The sequence below is a fragment of the Rhinoderma darwinii genome, chromosome 8 (genome assembly GCF_050947455.1).
Source record: "Rhinoderma darwinii isolate aRhiDar2 chromosome 8, aRhiDar2.hap1, whole genome shotgun sequence".
Taxonomy (NCBI): domain Eukaryota; kingdom Metazoa; phylum Chordata; class Amphibia; order Anura; family Rhinodermatidae; genus Rhinoderma; species Rhinoderma darwinii.
The window spans coordinates 69,441,478-69,462,586 of NC_134694.1; the positions used below are offsets into that span (position 1 = coordinate 69,441,478).

Here is a 21,109-nt window from a genome sequence, read left to right on the forward strand (position 1 = left end):
GAGTGGACTTCTAGTTATGAGTCTACTTTATTCATGAGGAGAGCACTTTCCCCACCCCTCTCACCATTGACTATGAGTTTACTCTATTCTCTGTTAGGCTCCCTTAACCAAATGGCATAATTTGGCACAAATCCTTTAATATGCTGTCCTTAAATAGGGAAGCACAATGAATGCCAAAGCTTTTTGGGGTTTTACCAGACACCAAGCACAGATGAGGGTGACGCTTGTGTTTGGTAAAATCTCAGGGTCTCCGTGGTCAGGCCTGCACAGATCACATATTGATAGAATATCTCAATGATAGGCCATCAATCATTATAAATACAGAACGAGAATGTCTGTTCTTTTGTATTATACAGATTACTTTTGTTTTTTTTCAGGGTGAACAACTGCATTGGGTTCTCAAACTACAAGTTCTTTCTCCTATTCCTGGCATATGCAATGCTGTATTGTTCATACATTGCTTCTACTGTTTTTAAATACTTCCTCTTATACTGGACTGTGAGTATTACATATTTCTGAATATATTTATGGATAGTAGATATTATTAAAGTAAAAAAACAGTCCTTGGGAAGCATTCCTTATGTCCTCTGATTTGAGTTACCTTAGGCAATGTTCACACTTTTTTTATTTTATTCTGGCACATTTGTACAGAACATAGAACATTCATTAATGTCCTCATAGATTTCAGTTGGATCTTTCTGATAGCAAATGGCATCAATAACTATTTTACCCTGGCGTTTTTTGTTTTAACATATAAGGAACAATAAGCAGATCACAGGGTGTCCCAGTACTTGGACCCCCTATGGATTGTAATTTGTGGGGGAACCTGGCAGTGTAAATTTGTGTAAATTTGCCCTACAATGCCACCACAAGAGAAATTTCAGTGTCCATTGAAATCAATAGTTTTTCCCAATAATACATGGACATGTTGGGTCATCCAGAGCAGGAGACACTCTTTGTAGCAGCCCTAGGCTCTCGTTAATAGAGGGTCTTGCCTGGAGACCCCCCCCCCTTCTATTAACTCCAAATTTTCCAAATATAGCAACCGGTCAATGGCACTCACTAGGATTTGACATGCTTTCTGTTTCAATGCAATAAAAATGGATGCGTTTGCACTAAAGCCTTAAAGAGGCTCTGTCACCACATTATAAGTGGCCTATCTTGTACATGATGTGATCGGCACTGTAATGTACATTACAGCTGTGTTTTTTATTTAGAAAAACTATCATTTTTGACGGAGTTATGACCTATATTAGCTTTATGCTAATGAGTTTTAACTGGGCGTGTTTTACCTTTTGACCAAGTGGGTATTGTGGAGAGAAGTGTATGACGCTGACCAATCGGCGTCATACACTTCTCTCCATTCATTTACACTGCAGATAGCGATATAGCTATATCGCTATGTGTAGCCACATAAACACACTATAACGTTACTGCAGTGTCATGACAATGAATATACATTACCTCCAGCCAGGACGTGATGTGTATTCAGAATCCTGACCACTTCTCTGTGATTTACAGCACACTCGAGATCTCGCTGTAAATGACAGTTTACGGCATAATCTCACGAGACTACGCCTGCTATGCTTTAAATCGCAGAGACGTGCAGAGAAGTGTCAGGATTCTGAATACACATCACATCCTGGCTGGAGGTAATGTATATTCATAGTCAGGACACTGCAGTAACGTTATAGTGTTTTTATGTGGCTGCACATAGCGATATCGCTATGTGCAGAGTAAATGAATGGAGAGAAGTGTATGACGCTGATTGGTCACGGATTGGTCAGCGTCATACACTTCTCTCCACAACGCCCACTTGGTCAAAAAGTAAAACACGCCCAGTTGTCCATTGAGAAACTCATTAGCATAAAGCTAATATAGGTCATAACTCCGTCAAAAATTATCGTTTTTCTAAATAAAAAAAAACTGCTGTAATCTACATTACAGCGCCGATCACATCATGTACAATATAGGCCACTTATAATGTGGTGACAGAGCCTCTTTAACGCTATTGTCACTTTTTTTTTTTTATATAGAGATGAACTAGATGTTCTCCATAAAATACTCCTAAACGAACAATTGTTTTGTCTCCACAGACAGAGCTAACAAATAGTAGTGCGAAATTCCATGTTCTTTTCCTACTCTTCGTGTCATTAATGTTCTTCATCAGCCTCATGTTTCTCTTTGGATACCATTGCTGGCTTGTGGGATTTAACAGAACTACTCTTGGTAAGTTTGACCCATTGTTGTAATTGGGTATTGGGCATGCTGGGTATGTGGGCTGTGTTTTTGACAAACCAGGTAACTCCTAAGAGTCTGTAGGTAAAAGACTGCTGAGGGTAAGCAGAGATAGAAAAGTACACCTCTGGTCAAAAGTTACATAGTTAGTACGGTTTAAAAAAGACAAATGTCCATCAAGTTCAACCAAGAGATGGGAAAAGGGAAGGTAAAATTTCTACACATTGGAGCTAATATTTTTTTGTTCTAGGAAATTATCTAAGCCTTTTTTAAAGCCATCTACTGTCCCTGCTGTGACCAGCTCCTGCGGTGACTATTCCATAGATTCACTGTTCACACAGTAAAGAAGGCTTGTCGCCTCTGCAGGTTGAACCTTTCTTTTTCCAGACGGAGGGAGTCCCCCCTTCTTTTTTGAGGGGGTTTTACATGTAACAGGATTTCACCATATTTTTTGTATGTTCCATTAATATATTTATATAAGTTAATCATGTCCCCCCTTAGTCATCTCTTTTCAAGGCTAAATAGGTTTAATTCTTTTAATCTTTCCTCATAACTTAGATTCTCCATGCCCCTTATTAGCTTCATTGCTCTTTGTATTTTTTCCAACTCCAGGGCATCCTTTCTATGAACTGGAGCCCAGAACTGGACTGCATATTCTAGATGAGGCCTCACTAATTCTTTGTAAAGTGGTAATATTACATCCCTGTCCCGTGAGTCCATGCCTCTTTTCATACACGACAATATCTTGCTGGCCTTTGAAGCAGCTGATTGACATTGCATGCTGTTATTTAGTTTGATTTACAAGTACACCCAGATCCTTCTCAACAAGTGACTCCCCCAGTGTAGGGGGACTAGGACATATGATGCCTGCAGGTTGTTGGGTCCCAGATGCATAACTTTACATTTATCTACATTAAACCTCATTTGCCAAGTGGATGACCATACACTTAGTTTGTTTAAATCCGCCTGCAATTCACAAACATCTTCCATAGTCTGAACTATATTACATAGCTTGGTGTCATCTGCAAAAATAGAAATAGTGCTATTAATCCCATCCTCTATATCATTAATAAATAAGTTGAATAATAGTGGTCCCAGCACGGAACCCTGGGGTACACCACTTATAACCGGGGACCATTCAGAGTAGGAATCATTTACCACAACTCTCTGGATACGGTCCTTGAGCCAATTCTCAATCCAATTACAAACTATACTTTGTAAACCTATAGTCCTTAATTTACTCATTAGACGTCTATGAGGAACAATGTCAAATGCCTTTGCAAAGTCCAAAAACGCTATATCCACAGCGGCCCCTCTGTCTAGGCTTCTGCTCACCTCTTCATAAAAACAAATCACGTTGGTTTGACAACTTCTGTCCTTAGTAAAACCGTGCTGGCTGTCACTTATAATACTATTTTTTGTCACATAATCCTGTATATAGTCCCTCAATAGCCCCTCAAACATTTTCCCCATGATAGATGTTAAGCTTACAGGTCTATAATTACCCAGGGAAGACCTAGAGTCCTTTTTGTAAATAGGCACCGCATTTGCCTTGCGCCAGTCCCTTGGCACTATTCCAGTCACTAGAGAATCTCTAAATATTATGAAGAGGGGGACAGAAATAACTGAACTAAGCACTTTAACCCCTTCACGCTGAGCGACGTACTATTCCGTCGTGCTAAGTGCATCATTCGCGCTCAGCGCCGGAATAGTAGGTTGCGGGAGGAACGGCCATTTCGTCCGTCTTCCCGACACATACAGGAGCTGTGACAGCTGCTGTCTCGTACAGTAGTTGCATCAGCTCCTTCAGCGGGGACCGATCGCTGAGTCCCCGCTGATTAACCCCTTGGAAGCCGCGTTAAATAGCGATCGCGGCTTCTTAGTGGTTAAGCTAACATCGTAGGCACGCTACACGATAGTGGCCGGCGATGGTGGCTATGGCAACGGGACGCCTAACAATGGCGGCCGGCTATTCCCTCTATGGAAGCCTAGTGGGTCCTGACTAAGTCAGGACCCACTATGCTTGCTGTCAGTGAGTAGCTGACAGCTCTAATACACTGCACTACGCATGTAGTGCAGTGTATTAGAATAGCGATCAGGGCCTTCTGCCCTCAAGTCCCCTAGTGGGACAAAGTAATAAAGTTAAAAAAAAATAAAAAAAGTTGTGTAAAAAATAAGAAATTAAAAGTAACAAAAGTAAAAACCTCCCTTTTTCCCTTATCAGTCCTTTATTATTAATAAAAACAAACAAATAAACTATACATAATTGGTATCGCCATGTCCGTAATGGCCTGATCTACAAAAGTATTTCGTTATTTATCCCGCGCGGTGAACGCCATAAAAGAAAATAATAATAAAACATACCAGAATCACAATTTTTTGGTCACTCCACTTCCCAAAAAATGGAATAAAAAGAGATCAAAAAGTCGCATGTACCTAAAAATTGTACTGATCGAAACTACAGTTCGTTACGCAAAAAACAAGTCCTCACACGGCTTTCTTGATGGGGAAAAAAAAAACTTTATGGCTCCTAGAATAAGGCAACACAAAAAGTAAATAATTTTTAATAAAAAGTATTTTATTGTGCAAACGCCGTAAGACATTAAAAAAACTATAAACATCTGGCATCGCCGTAAAGGTATCGCCACGCAGAATAAAGTGAATATGTCATTTATAGTGCACGGTGAACGCTGTAAAAAAAAAAAAAATTGAATAAAAAGTCACCAGCCTCTTAAAACTAGAACATAAACTGATCAAAAAGCCGCATGCACCCCATGAAAACTACAATGAATTTCTCAAGGGGTCTAGTTTCCAAAAAGTGGTCACTTTTGGGGGGTTTCCACTGTTTTGGCACGACAAGACCTCTTCCAACCCGACATGGTACCTAATAAAAAGGAGGCCTCATAATCCTCTAGGTCAGGGGTCAGGAACCTTTTTGGCTAAGAGAGCCGTAAACGCCACATATTTTGAAATATAATTCCGCGAGAGCCGTACAATATGTTTAAAGGGCCATTGACAGATCAATCGCTCCAATGTTCACTTAGTACAGCAAGGAATGCTCCTCCCTGCTGTATAAAGCCACAACTGGACTGAAACAATGGTAATTAGCAGTAAAAAAATTAAATAAATAACTTACATTGTGAGCTTGCGATGCATGACATCAGTCCAGCAGTCTGGCTTCTTCTTTTTCCTGCGCATGACTGGAAGCTGGCATTCTTCCCACCTGATGTTGAGAGAATGCCAGCTTTGAGGCATTCGCAGAAGAAAGAAGCTGGAATGTTGGACATGTCACACAACGCATTGTCAGTTATGTCAATTATCTATTTTATTATTTTACAGCGAATTATTGTTTAGGTCCAGCGGTGGCTTAGTGCAGCAGAGAGGAACACTCCTTTGTGTACTAAGTGACCGCTGGAGCAATTGTATCTGTCAGTGGCCCTTTTAAAAGTGTTGGTCTTACAGAAAATGAACAAAAAAGAGAGGCTCAGACCCATAGGGAACTAAAGCATTTACTACTTAAAGTGGTACATACAAGCAGGCACACCCAGCGTAATAAATAATTGAACTTTATTAAATAGTCTCACTGTACATAAAGTGCACACATTGACTTGTATTTAATTTTAAAGAACAACAAATCTCCGAACTCTTTTTTTTATAACATAATAACGTTTTAATGCTGTTGCTAACCAACGATGAATAGAATACTTCCTACCGTTAATGTGACTTCTGGTGCTGCATGGATTTGCTGATGGCTTTGTAATCTGGTTCATACGTGGTGAGGTTTAGCTTCATGCAGGCGTTGAGACTTCCATCCGTTAAACGTGAACGTATGTTAGTCTTGATGTGCTTTAGATGTGAGAAAGACTGCTCGCATGCATAGGTAGAGCCAAACATTGTCAGTACAGCAATACCCACACGCTGCAGTGTTTGGTATGTGACAGGAAGTGCATTCCAAGTTTTGACAATCAGCTGGTCTGCATGTTGGAGTTGTTTCATTTCTCTCCACTTGTGTTTGCTTGCCAACTCTGCTTGCTGTCGTGCAAGTTTTTCCAAATCTTCATTAAGTGATTTAAACTTATTCACCCACATGTCTGAAGCCTTCAGGTCAGCAGCTTGTAGCTCAAAATCTCTGATGGAGACACCAGGGATATAACTCAGGTCAGTGCTGTCCAGTGCACACTCATGTGGATGAGTGATGAACTTAAAAAGACGAGTGTGCTCACGAAATTCTCCAAAGCGCGCTTTGAATGATTGCAGGAGATTGGATGTAAAGCCTGCTAGCTGCTGAATATCAAGATGTTGTGCAGGGTCATTTGCTGTGCATGCATCTTTAAACTCTCCCAGTTTTTCAAAGTGTATTAAACGACCTGTTTCAATGTCTGCGATAAACAGTTCCAGCTTATTTTCAAATGCAAACGCAGCTTGTTGAAGCGATAAAACTGTATTACCAACGCCTTGCATTTTCACATTGAGCTGGTTCAGATGTTCAGTCATATCTACAAGATAGAAGAACTTCAGGAGCCACTCAGTGTTGGACAACTCAGGATGGTCAACGTTTTTCATTTCAAGAAAAGTTCGTATTTCACTCAGACAAGCTGCGAAACGGCTGAGCACCTTCCCTCTTGACAGCCAGCGCACGTTGCTGTGCAGAAGCAGACCAGGATAATTATTCCCAACTTCATCCAGGAGTGTTTTAAACTGGCGATCATTTAAAGCACGGGCAACAATAAAGTTGACCACCTGAATGACAAGTGACATCACCTCACCAAGCTGCTCACCAAACATCTGAGCACAAAGTGCCTCCTGATGTAGGATGCAGTGAAAACTAAGGATAGGTCTTTTTTCATGTTCACGAAGAAGCGCTACAAATCCTTTGTTTTTTCCTACCATGCATGGAGCACCATCAGTACACACTGAAATAAGTTTATGCATTGGTAGATTTTTTTCTTTAGTGAACTCAGTGAATGACTTGAACAAATCATCCCCTCTTGTTGTCCCTTTCAGAGGCAAAACAGCAAGACTTTCCTCATGTAACGTGTCACCGACAGCATACCTTGCAATGATGCTGAACTGAGATATATGGCTTACGTCAGTTGATTCATCCAGAGAAAAGAACAGAGCTGTATTTATGTCCTTCACTTGGGATGCCTCAATCTGATTTGCCATCATGATGGCACGGTCATGAACTGTTCTTGCTGACAGAGGCATGTCTTTTATCCGTTTGATAATCTTGGCTTTATCCGGAAAATCATCAAAAAGTTCATTGGCAACATCAAGCATAAATGTTTTGGCATACTCCCCATCTGTGAATGGTTTTCCGTTTCTGACAATTGCCAAAGCACCAACAAAGCTAGCCGAATTTAAGTCCCCTTGTTGGGTCCAAACTCGAAGTTGCTGCTGACTAGCTTGCACTTTGCACAGCAGCTCTTGACAGGCTTTCTTCCTGCTGTCCCCTGCAGGATATTTCGATGCAAATGAAGCATGGCGTGTGTCAAAGTGGCGCTTTATATTTGACCGCTTCATGGATGCAATTTTATCATTGCATATAAGACAAACTGGTGAACCTGCTCTCTCCACAAAGGCAAATTCGTCTGTCCACTCCTGCTGAAAAGTACGATACTCCTCATCCTTCTTTCTTTTAGCCATCTTCTTCACTAACTAGTTATATTCGTTGTGCTCTGCAGCTCCGACTACCGGGTTGATCCCTGCATCTTACGTCACGCTGCTCCCTCTCTCTCCATAGAGGTAAATGGAATCTGCTGGCAGCGTATGCGCACCAGTGGCAGCACGACGTAAGATGCACGGTTCAACGCGGAAGTAAGAGCTGCGGAGCACAACGAATATAAATGGAGGGGGTTATGAAGCTCATGTCTCCTCGGTTCAGCAAGCGCCGAGGAGGCAGAGCCGGCGGCGCATGCGTGCTAGAGTGAAAGTATATGCAGCGATCCCACACAGATACGTCATCGGGTGGAATCGCTGCATTATGGGAGAAGGTAAAAACAGGGGCTAGCGCCCCAATAACCTATAGCACGGGCGCCGTTCCTGAGCGCTTTATTACAGCTCTGGGAGACCTCCAGAGCTGTAAAGAAGCGCTCAGAACAGATTTTTGCCCTGATAGTGGTCCTTTAAATCAGTTTCTTATGCCCACAAGAGATTAATTTAAAGCCCCCAAGAGTGTAATATGGGTGGCAGATGTTTTTTAAGGCCATATTTTTTTTTTTTTTTGGGGGGGGGGCTATATAATGGATTATGTGGGATTATTTTCAGGGGTGAAGTGGGAAGGGGGGGTTGGTGGGACACACTGTATTACACAGCCCCTTTATTGATGCAGCTCACTGCTGCTGACCATGAGGCTGTGTAACAATTTCCATGTTATAATGTTCACATTCAAAGCAGCAGCACAGCCAGGGGTTTCTGGAACGTCCAAGGGAGACACAAGGGAGGAGGCAGATGCCGCTTCACTAGGGGACGCAGGTGCGTGCTTGCAGACGGCGCGGCTATGCAGGGAGTTATGGGAAATGTAGTCCATGCTCCCTGCCGCTCACCACTGCCGCCAATGCTTATCAGGCCATCAAAGAACTACCAATATCAGCGTGCACCGCGGCCTGATGGAGCGCGGTGCACGGGCTGATGGAGCGCGGTGCATGCATCCTTCCCATAGACAGGTAGGAGCCCTGTCTGCGAGCCAGATACGGCCATCAAAAGAGCCATATCTGGCTCGCGAGCCATAGGTTCCCGACCCCTGCTCTAGGTGGTCCTTTGCTTCGGAGGCCGGTGCTTCAGTCCATTACCGCACTAGGGCCACATGTGGGATATTTCTCAAAACTGGAGAATCTGGGCAATAAGTATTGAGTTGCGTTTCTCGGGTAAAAGCTTCTGTTTTACAGGAAAAAATGGAATAAAAATTTTTTTCCAGCAAAAAAATTAAATATGTACATTTAACCTCTACTTTGCTTTCAATTCCTGTGAAACCCCTAAAGGGTTAATAAACTTTCTAAATGCTGTTTTGAATACTTTGAGGGGCCCAGTTTCTAAAATGGGGTGTTTGATAGGGGTTTCTAATATATAAGACCGTCAAAACAACTTCAGAACTGAACTGGAACCTAAACCTTGGCCGTGTCCAGGATGCGTTATGAGGCAATACTTCGCTTCTTACATTATACTGATAATGAGCAGTGCCCACCCCGAGATGACCCCAGTTTTGACCGTTTGTATAAACAGATACCCCTATTAGACCGTTTTAGTGCCCGGTTTTCCAAAACATACACCATCGAGAAGTGTATTTCTATTGATGAGTTCTTGGTACATTTTAAAGGGAGGCTTCAATTCCGCCAGTATCTACCGAGTAACAGGGCAAGGTATGGTGTGAAGATGTATTAGCTGTGCGAGAGTGCATCAGGGTATACGTACACATTTAGGATATATGAAGGGAAGAACACCAGTATTCAACCCCCAGAATGCCCCCCTTACTGGGAGTTAACGCAAAAATTGTGTGGGATTTGCTGCACCCACTGCTGGACCAGGGTTACTACCTCTACCTGGATAATTTTTATACCAGCGTCCCACTCTTCAAGTGCCTCGCTTCCAGAAGTCATGCGGCATGCGGCACTGCTAGAAGAAATCTGAGAGGACTCACTAAGACTGCTTGGGCAAAGAAGAAGGGGTGAGAGCAGGGCACATTCTAGCAGCAACATATTGTGTGTCAAGTACAAGGACAAGAGAGATGTCCTTGTATTGACAACTATACATGGCCACACCAGTACCCATGTACCTGTACGAGGTACCAGTACAGCGACCCCCAAACCAGACTGCATCCTGGACTACAATAGGTGCATGGGAGGGGTGGACTTGTCAGATCAAGCCCTATAGCGCCATGCGGTGTGGTATAAGAAGCTGGACGTGCACATCACACCGATGTCATTGTACAATGCGTACGTGCTACGTCGATGTGCAGGCCAGACGGGAACTTTCCTGGAATTTCAAGAGGTGGTTATCAAGAACCTAATCTTTAGGGACCAAGAAGAGGGAGCACCCAGTACTTCTGGAAGAGAGGCCACACGCATCGTAACAGGGCAACACTTTCCAGGAGAAGTTCCCCAAACTGGCAAAAAGGGAAAAAGTCAAAAGAGGTGCAATGTGACTTGTGTCCCAAAAAAACAGGGCTCTGTATGAAAGTGTTTTAAAATTGATCACACATTCCTTGATTTTCAATCTACCCCAGTTTTACTTACCCTGATGCACTCTGCATAGCTTATCCCCCTCATCTTTCCCTTCTGAGCCCTGCTGTGTGCCCAGGCAGCTGTTAACAGCCACATGTAGGGTATTGCCGTACCCGGGAGAACCCACATTACAGTTTATGGGGTGTATATCTCCGGTGGCACATGCTGGGCACAATATATCGGACACTGAATTATCATATATGTATAGAAAATTGCAAATCTCACTCTGCACCACCTGCTGCGCATTATCTTTTACACAATACCTGTGGGGTCAAAATGCTCACTACGCCTCTAGATGAATGCCTTAAGGAGTGTAGTTTTTAAAACGTGGTCACTTCTCGGGGGTTTCAACTGTACTGGTACCTCAGGTGCTTCTGCATACATGACTTAGCACCAGAAAATCCCCAGTAGGCCAAATAGTGGTCCTTTCCTTCTGAGCCCTCCCATGGGCCCAAACGGCAGTTTATCACCACAAATGGGGTATTGCCGCACTCAGGACAAATTGGGCAACAAAATGGGGCATTTTGTTCCCTGTGAAAATAAGAAATTTTGATAAAAAGTGACATCTTATTGGAAAAAAAGTCATTTTTTTCTAAATTTCACAGCCCAATTCAAATACGTGCTGTGAAAAAACTGTGGGGTCAAAATGGTAACAACAACAATAAATTAATTCCTTGAGGGGTGCAGTTTCCAAAATGGGGTCCTACTTTTTTGGCACCACAACACCTTTTCAAACCTGGCATGCTGCTTAAAATATATTCAAATAAAAAAAGAGGCCCCAAAATGCACTAGGTGCTTCTCTGCTTCTGGAGCCTGTGTTTTAGTCCACGAGCACACTAGAGCCACATGTGGGACATTTCTAAAAACTGCAGAATCTGGACAATACATATTTAGTAGTGTTTCTCTGGTAAAACCTTCTCTGTTACAGAAAAAAATAGAATAAAATTGAAATTCAGCAAGAAAAATGAAATTTTTCAAATTTCACCTCCACTTTGCTTTAATTCCTGTAAAATGCCTAAAGGGTTAAAAAAAACGTTCTAAATGCTGTTTTGAATACTTTGAGGGGTCTAGTTTTTAAAATGGGGAGTTTTATGGGGGTTTCTAATACATAGGCCACTCAAAGCTACTTCAGAACTGAACAGGTACCTTAAAAAAAAAGGCTTTTGAAATTTTCGTAAAAATATGAGAAATTGCTGTTTATGTTCTAAGCCTTGTAACGTCCAAGAAAAATAAAAGGATGTTCAAAAAACTATGCCAATCTAAAGTAGATATATGGGAAATGTGAACTAGTAACTATTTTGGTTGGTATAACCATCTGTTTTACAAGCCGATGCATTTAAATTCAGAAAAATTCTATTTTTTTCTAAATTTTCTCTAAATTTTGCAATTTTTCACAAATAAACACTGAATATATCGACCAAATTTTACCACTAACATAAAGCCCAATGTCTCATGAGAAAACAATCTCAGAATCGCTTGGATAGGTTTAAGCATTCCGTCTTTATTACCAGATAAATTGAAATATGTCAGATTTGAAAAATTGGCTCTGAGCCTTAAGGCCCAAACTAGGCTGCGTCCTTAAGGGGTTATGAACTCTAGGGTGTAACCCATCCGGTCCCAGGGCCTTGTTTACATTTAGCTTCTTTTAATTTAGCTTGGACCATATATACATTCATCCAATTCAGTATATTAACTGATATATTAACAGCAATGGCACCGGCTACATCAGCTGCTCTGTCTTCTGTTGTATATACAGAGCTGAAGAACCCATTTAGTAACTCTGCCTTCTCTTGATCCCCTGTTACCAACTCCCCATTATCACTATCTGGGGTTCTACATGTTCAGACCTTGTCTTTTTTGCATTTATATACTTGGAAGAATTTTTGGGGATTAGTTTTACTATCCTTCGCCACCTGCCTTTAATTTTTGCTGATTTTATTACCTTTTTACAGATTTTATTAAGCTCTTTATAATTACCAAAGGCTACAGATGTACCCCCAGATTTGTATTTTTCAAATGCCCTTTTTACAGAAGGTGTAAGCCATGTGGGGTTCATTTTAGTTTTTTATTCTTGTTACCTATAGGATTAAATTTTGCACTATAATTACCCAAAGTAGATTTTAAGATCTCCCATTTATCATTTGTACCATTATTTGACATTAGTTCTTCTCAGTCTATGTCCTGAATTTCAGCCCTCATCCTGGGGAAATTGGCATTCTTAAAATGAAGTGTTTTTGCCCTCCCAGCCTGTGTTTGTTTTTTTACAGTATAGGTAAAATATAACTATATTGTGATCACTGTTACGGAGGTTTTCACGAACATTGACATTCCCAACAAGCTCGGCATTATTAGAAATGACCAGATCCACAGAGCTTCACCTGTAGTCGGGTCTTCCACAAACTGGCCCATAAAATTTTCCTGCAACAGGTTGAGGAAATGTCTCCCCTGTGCAGTTGAAGCCAAACCATGACACCAATTAATATCCCGGTAATTAAAATCTCCCATTATCACTACAGTACCCCCCTGTGCAGCCCACTCCATCTGTTTATATAGCTGATCATCCATCTCAGTTATATTGGGGGGTCTATAGATTGCACCAAAAGTAATTTTTTCAGTGTTTACTTCCCTTTTTAATTCCACCGACAAGGTTTCAATCTCCTCAGAATCTTCACCCACTATTGTCTCTTTAACACTCTCCTTCATATCACTTCACATACAGACATACACCACCGCCTTCCTATCATGTCTCACATACAGACATACATCACCGCCTTCATATCACTTCTCACATACAGACATACACCACCGGCTTTTCTATTTGTCCTGTCTTTCCGAAACAGTGTAAAACCCTGTAGATTTACAGCCCAGTCATGAGAAGAGTCTAGCCATGTTTCAGCAACACCAAGTATATCTATATATATTCCTCCAGTACCAAGGCCTCCAGCTCCCCCATTTTGCTTGCTGGACTTCTGGCAATTGTGAACATACACTTTAACTTGCCTTTAAATGTTTCAGTATCAGAAATGTGATTATTTGACATTATTTTGGAATTTTTATTTTCATTGCTGTTTTGTAACAAAAGGATCTCCTTATCCTCTTGTCTAGTCCCCTCCTCACAGTCTATTTCTCCCCCCCACCGATATAGTCTGACCCCTCTCTAACCTAACTACCCCTTTATTTTCTACATTGACCTCCCTCCTCAGCCCGAGTTTAAATACTCCGCCACCCCAGCTAGAATTCTCACCCCCAGCACAGCGGACCCCCTTCCATTTAGGTGCAAATCATCTGCAGAATACAGTTTGTACCCCAATGAAAAGTCAGCCCAGTGCTCTAGGATCCCAAAGCCTTTTCCTCTATACCAAGACTTCAGCCATGCATTTAACTCCCATAGCTCCCGCTGTCTTTCCTGTGATAGGCATGGCACAGGCAGTTTTCCTGAGAATACAACCTTGGAGGTCCTTCCCTTCAGCTTGTAGCCTAGTTCTTTAAAATTATTCTTAAGGCTCCTCCACCTACCATGTATGTTGGTACCTACATGGACCACGACAGCTGGATCATCACCAGCCCCTCCCAGTAATTTATCCACCCGTTCCACCATATGCCAAACCCTGGCACCAGAGAGACAGCAATCCATTCGGTTGAGGCAGAGGCGAACGTGATAACCACTACACTACAGAAACCTGAACTTTTTTCTGAATTTCTGTTCTATATTCTATGATTTGAATTGTGCTTCTGACTTGGATTGAATGCCTGGGTTACTGTTCAGATCACCTAAAGGGGTTTTCTTTGCAGACTTTATTATCTGTCAATCATAAGAGTTGTTCTGACAGCTAGGCTCTACATTAGAATTTGAATCTCCATATAAAGAAAGAGCACTCAAAGGTTTCCATAACTCTCATTAAATCTAATAGAGTGGTAACCATGCTGCATGCTGCGCTGTTTTGTCTGGCAAAAATGACAGAATCTGCCGAAGGCCTGATTCAGACGAACGTGTTAAACGTCCGTGGGACGGCCGTTGAAACAGTCATTATGATCATTATGATCCTTTATTGCAGGGATTATTGCTTCATTAGGAACATTCCATGTGCAAAGTCCGACGTTGCCTTTCACTGTATATTCTACGGTTGTGCCTGACTAGCGCATATCCTCCTAAAAAAAAATAACGAATGAAAGGCCACCCTTTTTGTCCTTGCAGCCAGTGCTGTAGGTTTCATAACCATGTATTCTGTAATGCAATATGTTATCAGTCCTTCGAGCCCTTGAAGAGGTTATAAATGACGCAGTCAAAGCAGCAAAATGAAGCGGCGCTATCTTAGCAAAACATCTTTCTTGAATGAGAAACTTCTACTGTACATTCACATTTGGTGAGCTGAAACTTAAAGGGGTTGTCCACCTTCTGACAACTGATGACCTGTCCACCAGATAGGTCATCAGTATGTTATCGGTGCGGGTCCGACACCCGGACCCCGCACCGATAAGCCGCTCCTGTGGACTGCGGGCACTGGATGTTGTGGCACATAATGCTATGTACAGAGCCCGGCAGCAGTTGGCTCCATACATAGCATAGCGGCAGTGCTGCAGAACTGCAGGTCCGCTTCTATTCACTTGAATAGGCGCAGTACTGCAGCTCGGCCGCTATTCCGTGGCCGAAACTAACTGCTTCCTGCTTGTATGTCCGGTGCACAGAGGCACCGGACCAGCTGATCTGTGCAGGCCCGGGTGTGGGACCCCCACAGATCATGTACTGATGACCAAACCGGTGGATAGGTCATCAGTTGCCAGAAGCTGGAAAACCCCTTTAAAGATGTTGTCCTATGTGTCCTATTAAAGCATATGGATGTCCTAGAGGGTGGTTCCACGCTCTGTTAGCTTGGGGGGAGAACCTCTGGAAAAAGCGGCTCCTGCTCTAGAGGACTGGCCGCAAATTCAAATGTGTTCCATGTAATGGTAGATTTTGTGCACAGGAAGTATGTGGTCATTTGCAGCTACACACGGCAGTCGGGGTAGAGGCACAACTCCTTTAAGCTCCATAGAAATAGCATTCATACATTCGATTTCATGCATTCCCCCATGCAATAATATTAGCAGTGATAACACACAATATTTCCCTACAACAATAATTACGGTATATGATGTCGCTGTGGAGCCTGGGCTGTAAGAACCTCTGTAATGCTATAGTGTTTCTTTAAAATACCCTTTTAGAATAAATAATTTGGTGATTACCGTACTTGCTATTTAGTGGGCCCGTCCTTCATATCGGTATCTATATCCTACCCGGCTTGAATAGTGGCGTGTGTGCGTGAACATTGATGTGTATGCAGGGGCGTAGCTAAAGGCTCATGGGCCCCGATGCAAAAGTTCTTATTGAGCCCCCTCTGCATACTTCTCATGGCCGACTGTCCGCAGCTTTCAGCTGCATCGCTGGGTCTCCTAAGTGACCCAACAATGCAGCACTAGCAGCCAGGGGCATCACTAAGGGCTTAAAATGTCAGGGGAAATAGCCCCAATACATATGTGTCTGCCCAAAAAAAAAATTTGTGTATAGGAGACAGCATAGCATATCTACAGCACTACGACCCTATAAACTATGGATAGGATTAGATACATTGGCTCAGCAGACAGTATCACACGTGATAGGATTAGATACAGTGGCTGAGCAAACAGTATCACACATGATAGGATTAGATACAGTGGCTGAGCAGACAGTATCACACATGATAGGATTAGATACAGGACTCAGCCCGTTGACATTGCGGCTCCAGCGCTGGACCCAGGAAAGGTAAGAATAATAATTTTGCTTCTTTATGTGTTACTGATTATTTTTGTGTGTTTGTGTTTTTTTACAGGTCCGGTTGTTGGACTTCGGATTCGAGGACTTCAATGACAGCGTTTTTGTATTCTCAATAAAATGGTTAATGAGGGTTGTGTTTTTTTATTTCAATAAAATATTTTTTCTATGTGCTTGTATCTTTTTAAATTTTATTATCACCGCCTTAGTAATGTCCGCTGACTGATAGACAACCTCCATTACTAAGGCGAGGCTTAATGTTAGCAAGTGCAGAGGCCAACACTAACCCCCATTATTATCCCGGTATCCACTGCCACCAGGGGTGCTGGGAAGAGCCGGGTACGAACCAGTACCCGTCCATCTGTAGTGACGGTCAGGCACCGGGGTGGCTGCAGGCTGGTAGTATTAGGCTGGGGAAGGCCAAAAACAGTGGCCCCTACCACCCTGGTAATGCTGCTGCTGTGTTGTATCTGGCTGGTTATGAAAATTGGGGGGGGGACCCGACATCGTTCTTTCCAGTTATTTTTTGTTTTATTTTTTTTAAATGACTTGGGTCCCCCGCATTTTTCATAACCAGCTAGATACAATAAAGCAGCAGCAGCCTAGCATCACCAGGGTGGGAAGGGCCACTGTTTTTGGCCTTTCCCCTCCTGATAATTCCAGCCTGCGGCCACCCCAGTGGCTGCGGCCACTACCATGACTACAGATGGTCAAGTACTGGATGGTACCCGGCTCTTCCGAACACCCCTGGTGGCGGTGGGTACCGGGGTAATAAAGGGGGTTAGTGTTAGCCTCTGCACCGGCTAACACTAAGCCCCGCCTTAGCAATGGATGCTGTCAATCAGCCGGCGGCCATTACTAAGGCGGTAGTAATATAGTTTAAAAAAAAAACACAAAGACATAGAAAAAATATTTTATTGAAATAAAATAAAAAACACACAACCCTCATTAACCATTTTATTGATAATGAAAAAAAAAGCCGTCATCGAAGTAGTCCTGGAATCCGACGTAGTCCAACGCCCGAACCTGTAAGAAAACACACACAAAAAAAACGATTAGTAACACATGTGTTAGGCTTAGATACAGGGCCCATGTGTGATACTGTCTGTGGGACCCTGTATTTAAGCTTACCACAAGGTAGGCTTAGATACAGGGTCCAGCAGACAGTAATCTTATACAGTATAAGATTACTGTTTGCTGGGGCCCTGTATCTAAGCCTACAGTGTGGTGAGCTTATATACAGGGCCCATCAGACAGGATCACACATGGGCCATGTATCTAAGCCTACCATGTGATTGGCTTAGATACAGGGCCCAGCAGACAGGATCACACAATCTGTGATCCTGTATCATGGGCCCTCTAAGCCTGCTACATCTCAGGATAGGCCATCATTAGCTGATGTGTCGGGGTCCGTCTCCCGGGACCCGCCAATCAGCTGTTTTAAAGGGGCCGCAGCGCTCGTACGAGAGCGGCTTCCCCTTAATTTCACTACTTGCTCACACTGTGAATCGCCGACACCGATTCACAGTGACCGGAATGAAGGGGAAGCAGCTCTCGTACGAGTGCTGCGGCCCCTTCAAAACAGCTGATTGCCGGGTCCCGGGAGTCGGACCCCGCCAGTCAGCTTTAGCAGTCAGGGCTACTAATCTTACCTTCCTCTTCAGCCGCGGCGGTAGTTCTGTCCTCTCGATGTTGTGCGCGGCGCATAGCGCTGTGACGTCATGCGCTGCGCACTGCGCTTGACGTCAGGACCTCCGCTGCGATCCGGAACCAGGAAGGGAAGTACAGTCTGTTACTATAGTAACAGGGGCCCGTGGCCCGAGTTACTATAGTAACTTTTTATTGATGTGGTGCGGGGGGCTGCGGGCCCCCCTGGCTTCGGGGCCCGGTCGCAATTGCGACCGCTGCGACCCCTATAGCTACGCCAGTGTGTGTGTATGGTGATTTGAATTCACACAAGGTCTTAAAGAGGTTCTGTCACCAGATTCTCAAATCCCTATCTCCTATTGCATGTGATCGGCGCTGCAATGTAGATAACAGTAACGTTTTTTGTTTTTTTTTAAACGTTCATTTTTGGCCAAGTTCTGCGCTATTTTATATATTTATATATATATATATATATATATATATATATATATATATATATATATGCAAATGAGCTTTGAAATGGACAATTGGGCGTTTTTTTTTTCGTTATGTCCAACTGGGCGTGTATTGTGTTTTTAACTGGGCGTGTTTACGTGTATGACGCTGACCAATCAGTGACCAGTCAGCATCATACACACATCTCCATTGTTTTACACAGCAGCGATATGCAGCCACATACACAGAGATTAACGTTAATCAAGTGTCCTGATAATGAATACACATGAAATCCAGCCTGGACGTCATGTGTATTCAGAATCCTGACACTTCCGACTCTTTTCTTTGAGATTTCCAGCAAGGGAAACGAAATCTAGTTTACCTCCTTAATCTCGCGAGATTACGCGCGGCTTGCTGGAAATCTCACAGAAAAGATTCCGAAGTGTCAGGATTCTGAATACACATGACGTCCAGGCTGGATTTCATGTGTATTCATTATCAGGACACTTGATTAACGTTAATCTCTGTTTATGTGGCTGCACATCGCTGCTGTGTAAATGAATGGAGAGGAGTGTATGACGCTGACTGGTCACTGATTGGTCAGCGTCATACACGTAAACACGCCCAGTTAAAAACACAATACACTCCCAGTTGGAAATAACTTTGATTAACAATTTTTTTTTAGTCCGACTAGGAGACTTAAAAATGCGATCAAATGATTGTTTATGCAATGCTTTAGTATACTCTGTATACCAAGGCAATATTGCCTGTCCGTGTATAACTGACAGGCAATCTATTAGGCCGTACCTTAGGCAGCATCTAAGGGGTTTAACAGCCAGCAGTGGAGGTAACTCCAATCTCTGCTGTTGCAGCTGGATGTCAACTGTATTTTACAGCCGGCACCCGCTGTGGACGTGTGGGCACAGGTGCTGTGCCCATGCCATCTACTGGGCGTACCATTACACGCTATGGTGGTCAATAGACAACAATTAGGGTGTAATGGTACGTCCATTTGCGCTAACGGATTAAAGGGATATACACATCTTAGACTTTTCTGACATATCAACAGGATATTTAATATACAACTCAGCACGCAGGTTCTCGTTGAAAAAACGTGAATTTTTTTATTTTGCTATCCACAATAATATTTATAAACTTTCGTATAAATTCTTCCAGGCTTGGCGCATCTATTCACAACAACGGACGTTGCTTATGAGAGCGTGTTCTCATAAGGCACGTACTAGTAAGGAAATATGACACAATATAACACTTTTTAGCACCAAGGCAATACAAATTATCTGATAAGTCTTGCTGGACCAATAACGTTCATAAATAATATTGTGGACTGCAAAATATTATTTTTTTTTTCGTTTTTCCAAGTTCTATATTAATATCATTACGGGGTGGAGACCTACTCGAGCTACGTCATTATTCGGAGTGCCATATATCCTCTATATAATGTCTGATCAATGCGAGAATGGGGGTCCATGCCCCCGTCTCCAGAAGGAGACTCTATGGAGAGGTGGCCAGGCTATTGAAAACAGCAGAGCTCATTGTGCTACGCAGTTTCCGTAACTCCCATAGAAGAGATTGGAGATGCGAGGCCACCTCTCCATTCACACCTTGCAGGGATAGCTGCGACTAGCTAGCACAGCCAGCCTTTTACTATTTTTACCTACAAGTGATATGGAAAGTGATTTCTTATCTTTTCTTAGCTCTACTCTTATTGGAGTAGTAGCTTTTTACATTCCGGAAAGAATAATCATGGCATGTGGTATTAGACGCTGGCTTCAATTTGAATTATCTTTATAAAATTTAGATTCATGTTCTCAGTCGTCATTTATCAGTGATAAGACTTTAACAGCAATATTCTTCTTAAGCTGCCTTATATCAATAATAAAGTGACCTGTATTGATTTATGTTATGTACTTTTTATAGAGGCTTTTTCAGCCCCGGTGTACCCCAGTGGTTCTGATAAGAATGGCTTCCACTTGGGCATCCGAAGAAACCTTGAGCAAGTATTTGGGAAGAGGAAAAAGCTTTGGTTAATTCCTGTTTTCACAAGGTATGTTAGATAGTTTTGGCAACTTCCATTTACGATATAATATGATATCTCGAAGGGCTCATTCAGACGAGCGTAATACTCGTCCGTGTGCTGTCCCGTTGAAATAACTGACAGCACGCGGACCCATTTGTTTCAATGGGGCTATTCAGGCATGCGCGTGTTTTCACGCAGCAATTGTCTGTTGCGTGAAACTCGCTGCATGTCCTATATTGGTGCGTTTTTGCGCACCTAGTCGCCCATTGAAGTCTATGAGTGTGTGAAAACCATGGACAGCACACGCATGACATCGCAAAGCACACTGATGCAACATGGACATGAAATGTAGAAAAAACCGCTGTGTTGTTTTACGCCTTCTAATACCTCTTTTCTCTCTTCTAAGCACTGGGGATGGACTTTCATTTCCAATGCGAATAGTATCTGAATCTCAAAACCCCCTTCTATGCAGAGGGAATCAATGGGATGATGAAGGGACAGAAGACGAAAACCCAGGTAATGCATTAGTCATAGAAGAACATGCAATTCTCCGGAACCAGTCAATTGGCTCATCTTGCTGCTATATATTCATTATGTATGTTTTTTTCTATAGATTGTGTGTAGTTGTCCAATTGGTCAGATATTTTCATCTGTATTTACTGTGGGTTTTCTGAGTAATTGTATGAAATCGTCAACCTAAAGGATCTACTGGGTGTAAAGCAAAGAGGAATAGCTTTGACGGTG

At 42.7% G+C, this 21,109-nt stretch overlaps 2 protein-coding genes across 3 annotated transcripts in view; one reads left to right on the forward strand and one right to left on the reverse strand.

Moving 5' to 3' along the window:
• ZDHHC15 (zDHHC palmitoyltransferase 15) overlaps window positions 1-21,109 on the forward strand; it is a 67,948-nt gene that overhangs the window by 35,318 nt on the left and 11,521 nt on the right. The window contains exons 7-10 of the mRNA XM_075835714.1: window positions 378-498; window positions 2,097-2,229; window positions 20,266-20,392; window positions 20,772-20,881. Of these exons, the coding sequence (XP_075691829.1) occupies window positions 378-498; window positions 2,097-2,229; window positions 20,266-20,392; window positions 20,772-20,881 (491 nt within the window). The remainder of the gene's footprint in view (window positions 1-377; window positions 499-2,096; window positions 2,230-20,265; window positions 20,393-20,771; window positions 20,882-21,109) is intronic.
• The window catches only part of UPRT (uracil phosphoribosyltransferase homolog), an 88,366-nt gene that overhangs the window by 19,086 nt on the left and 48,171 nt on the right, over window positions 1-21,109 (reverse strand). The window lies entirely within an intron of this gene.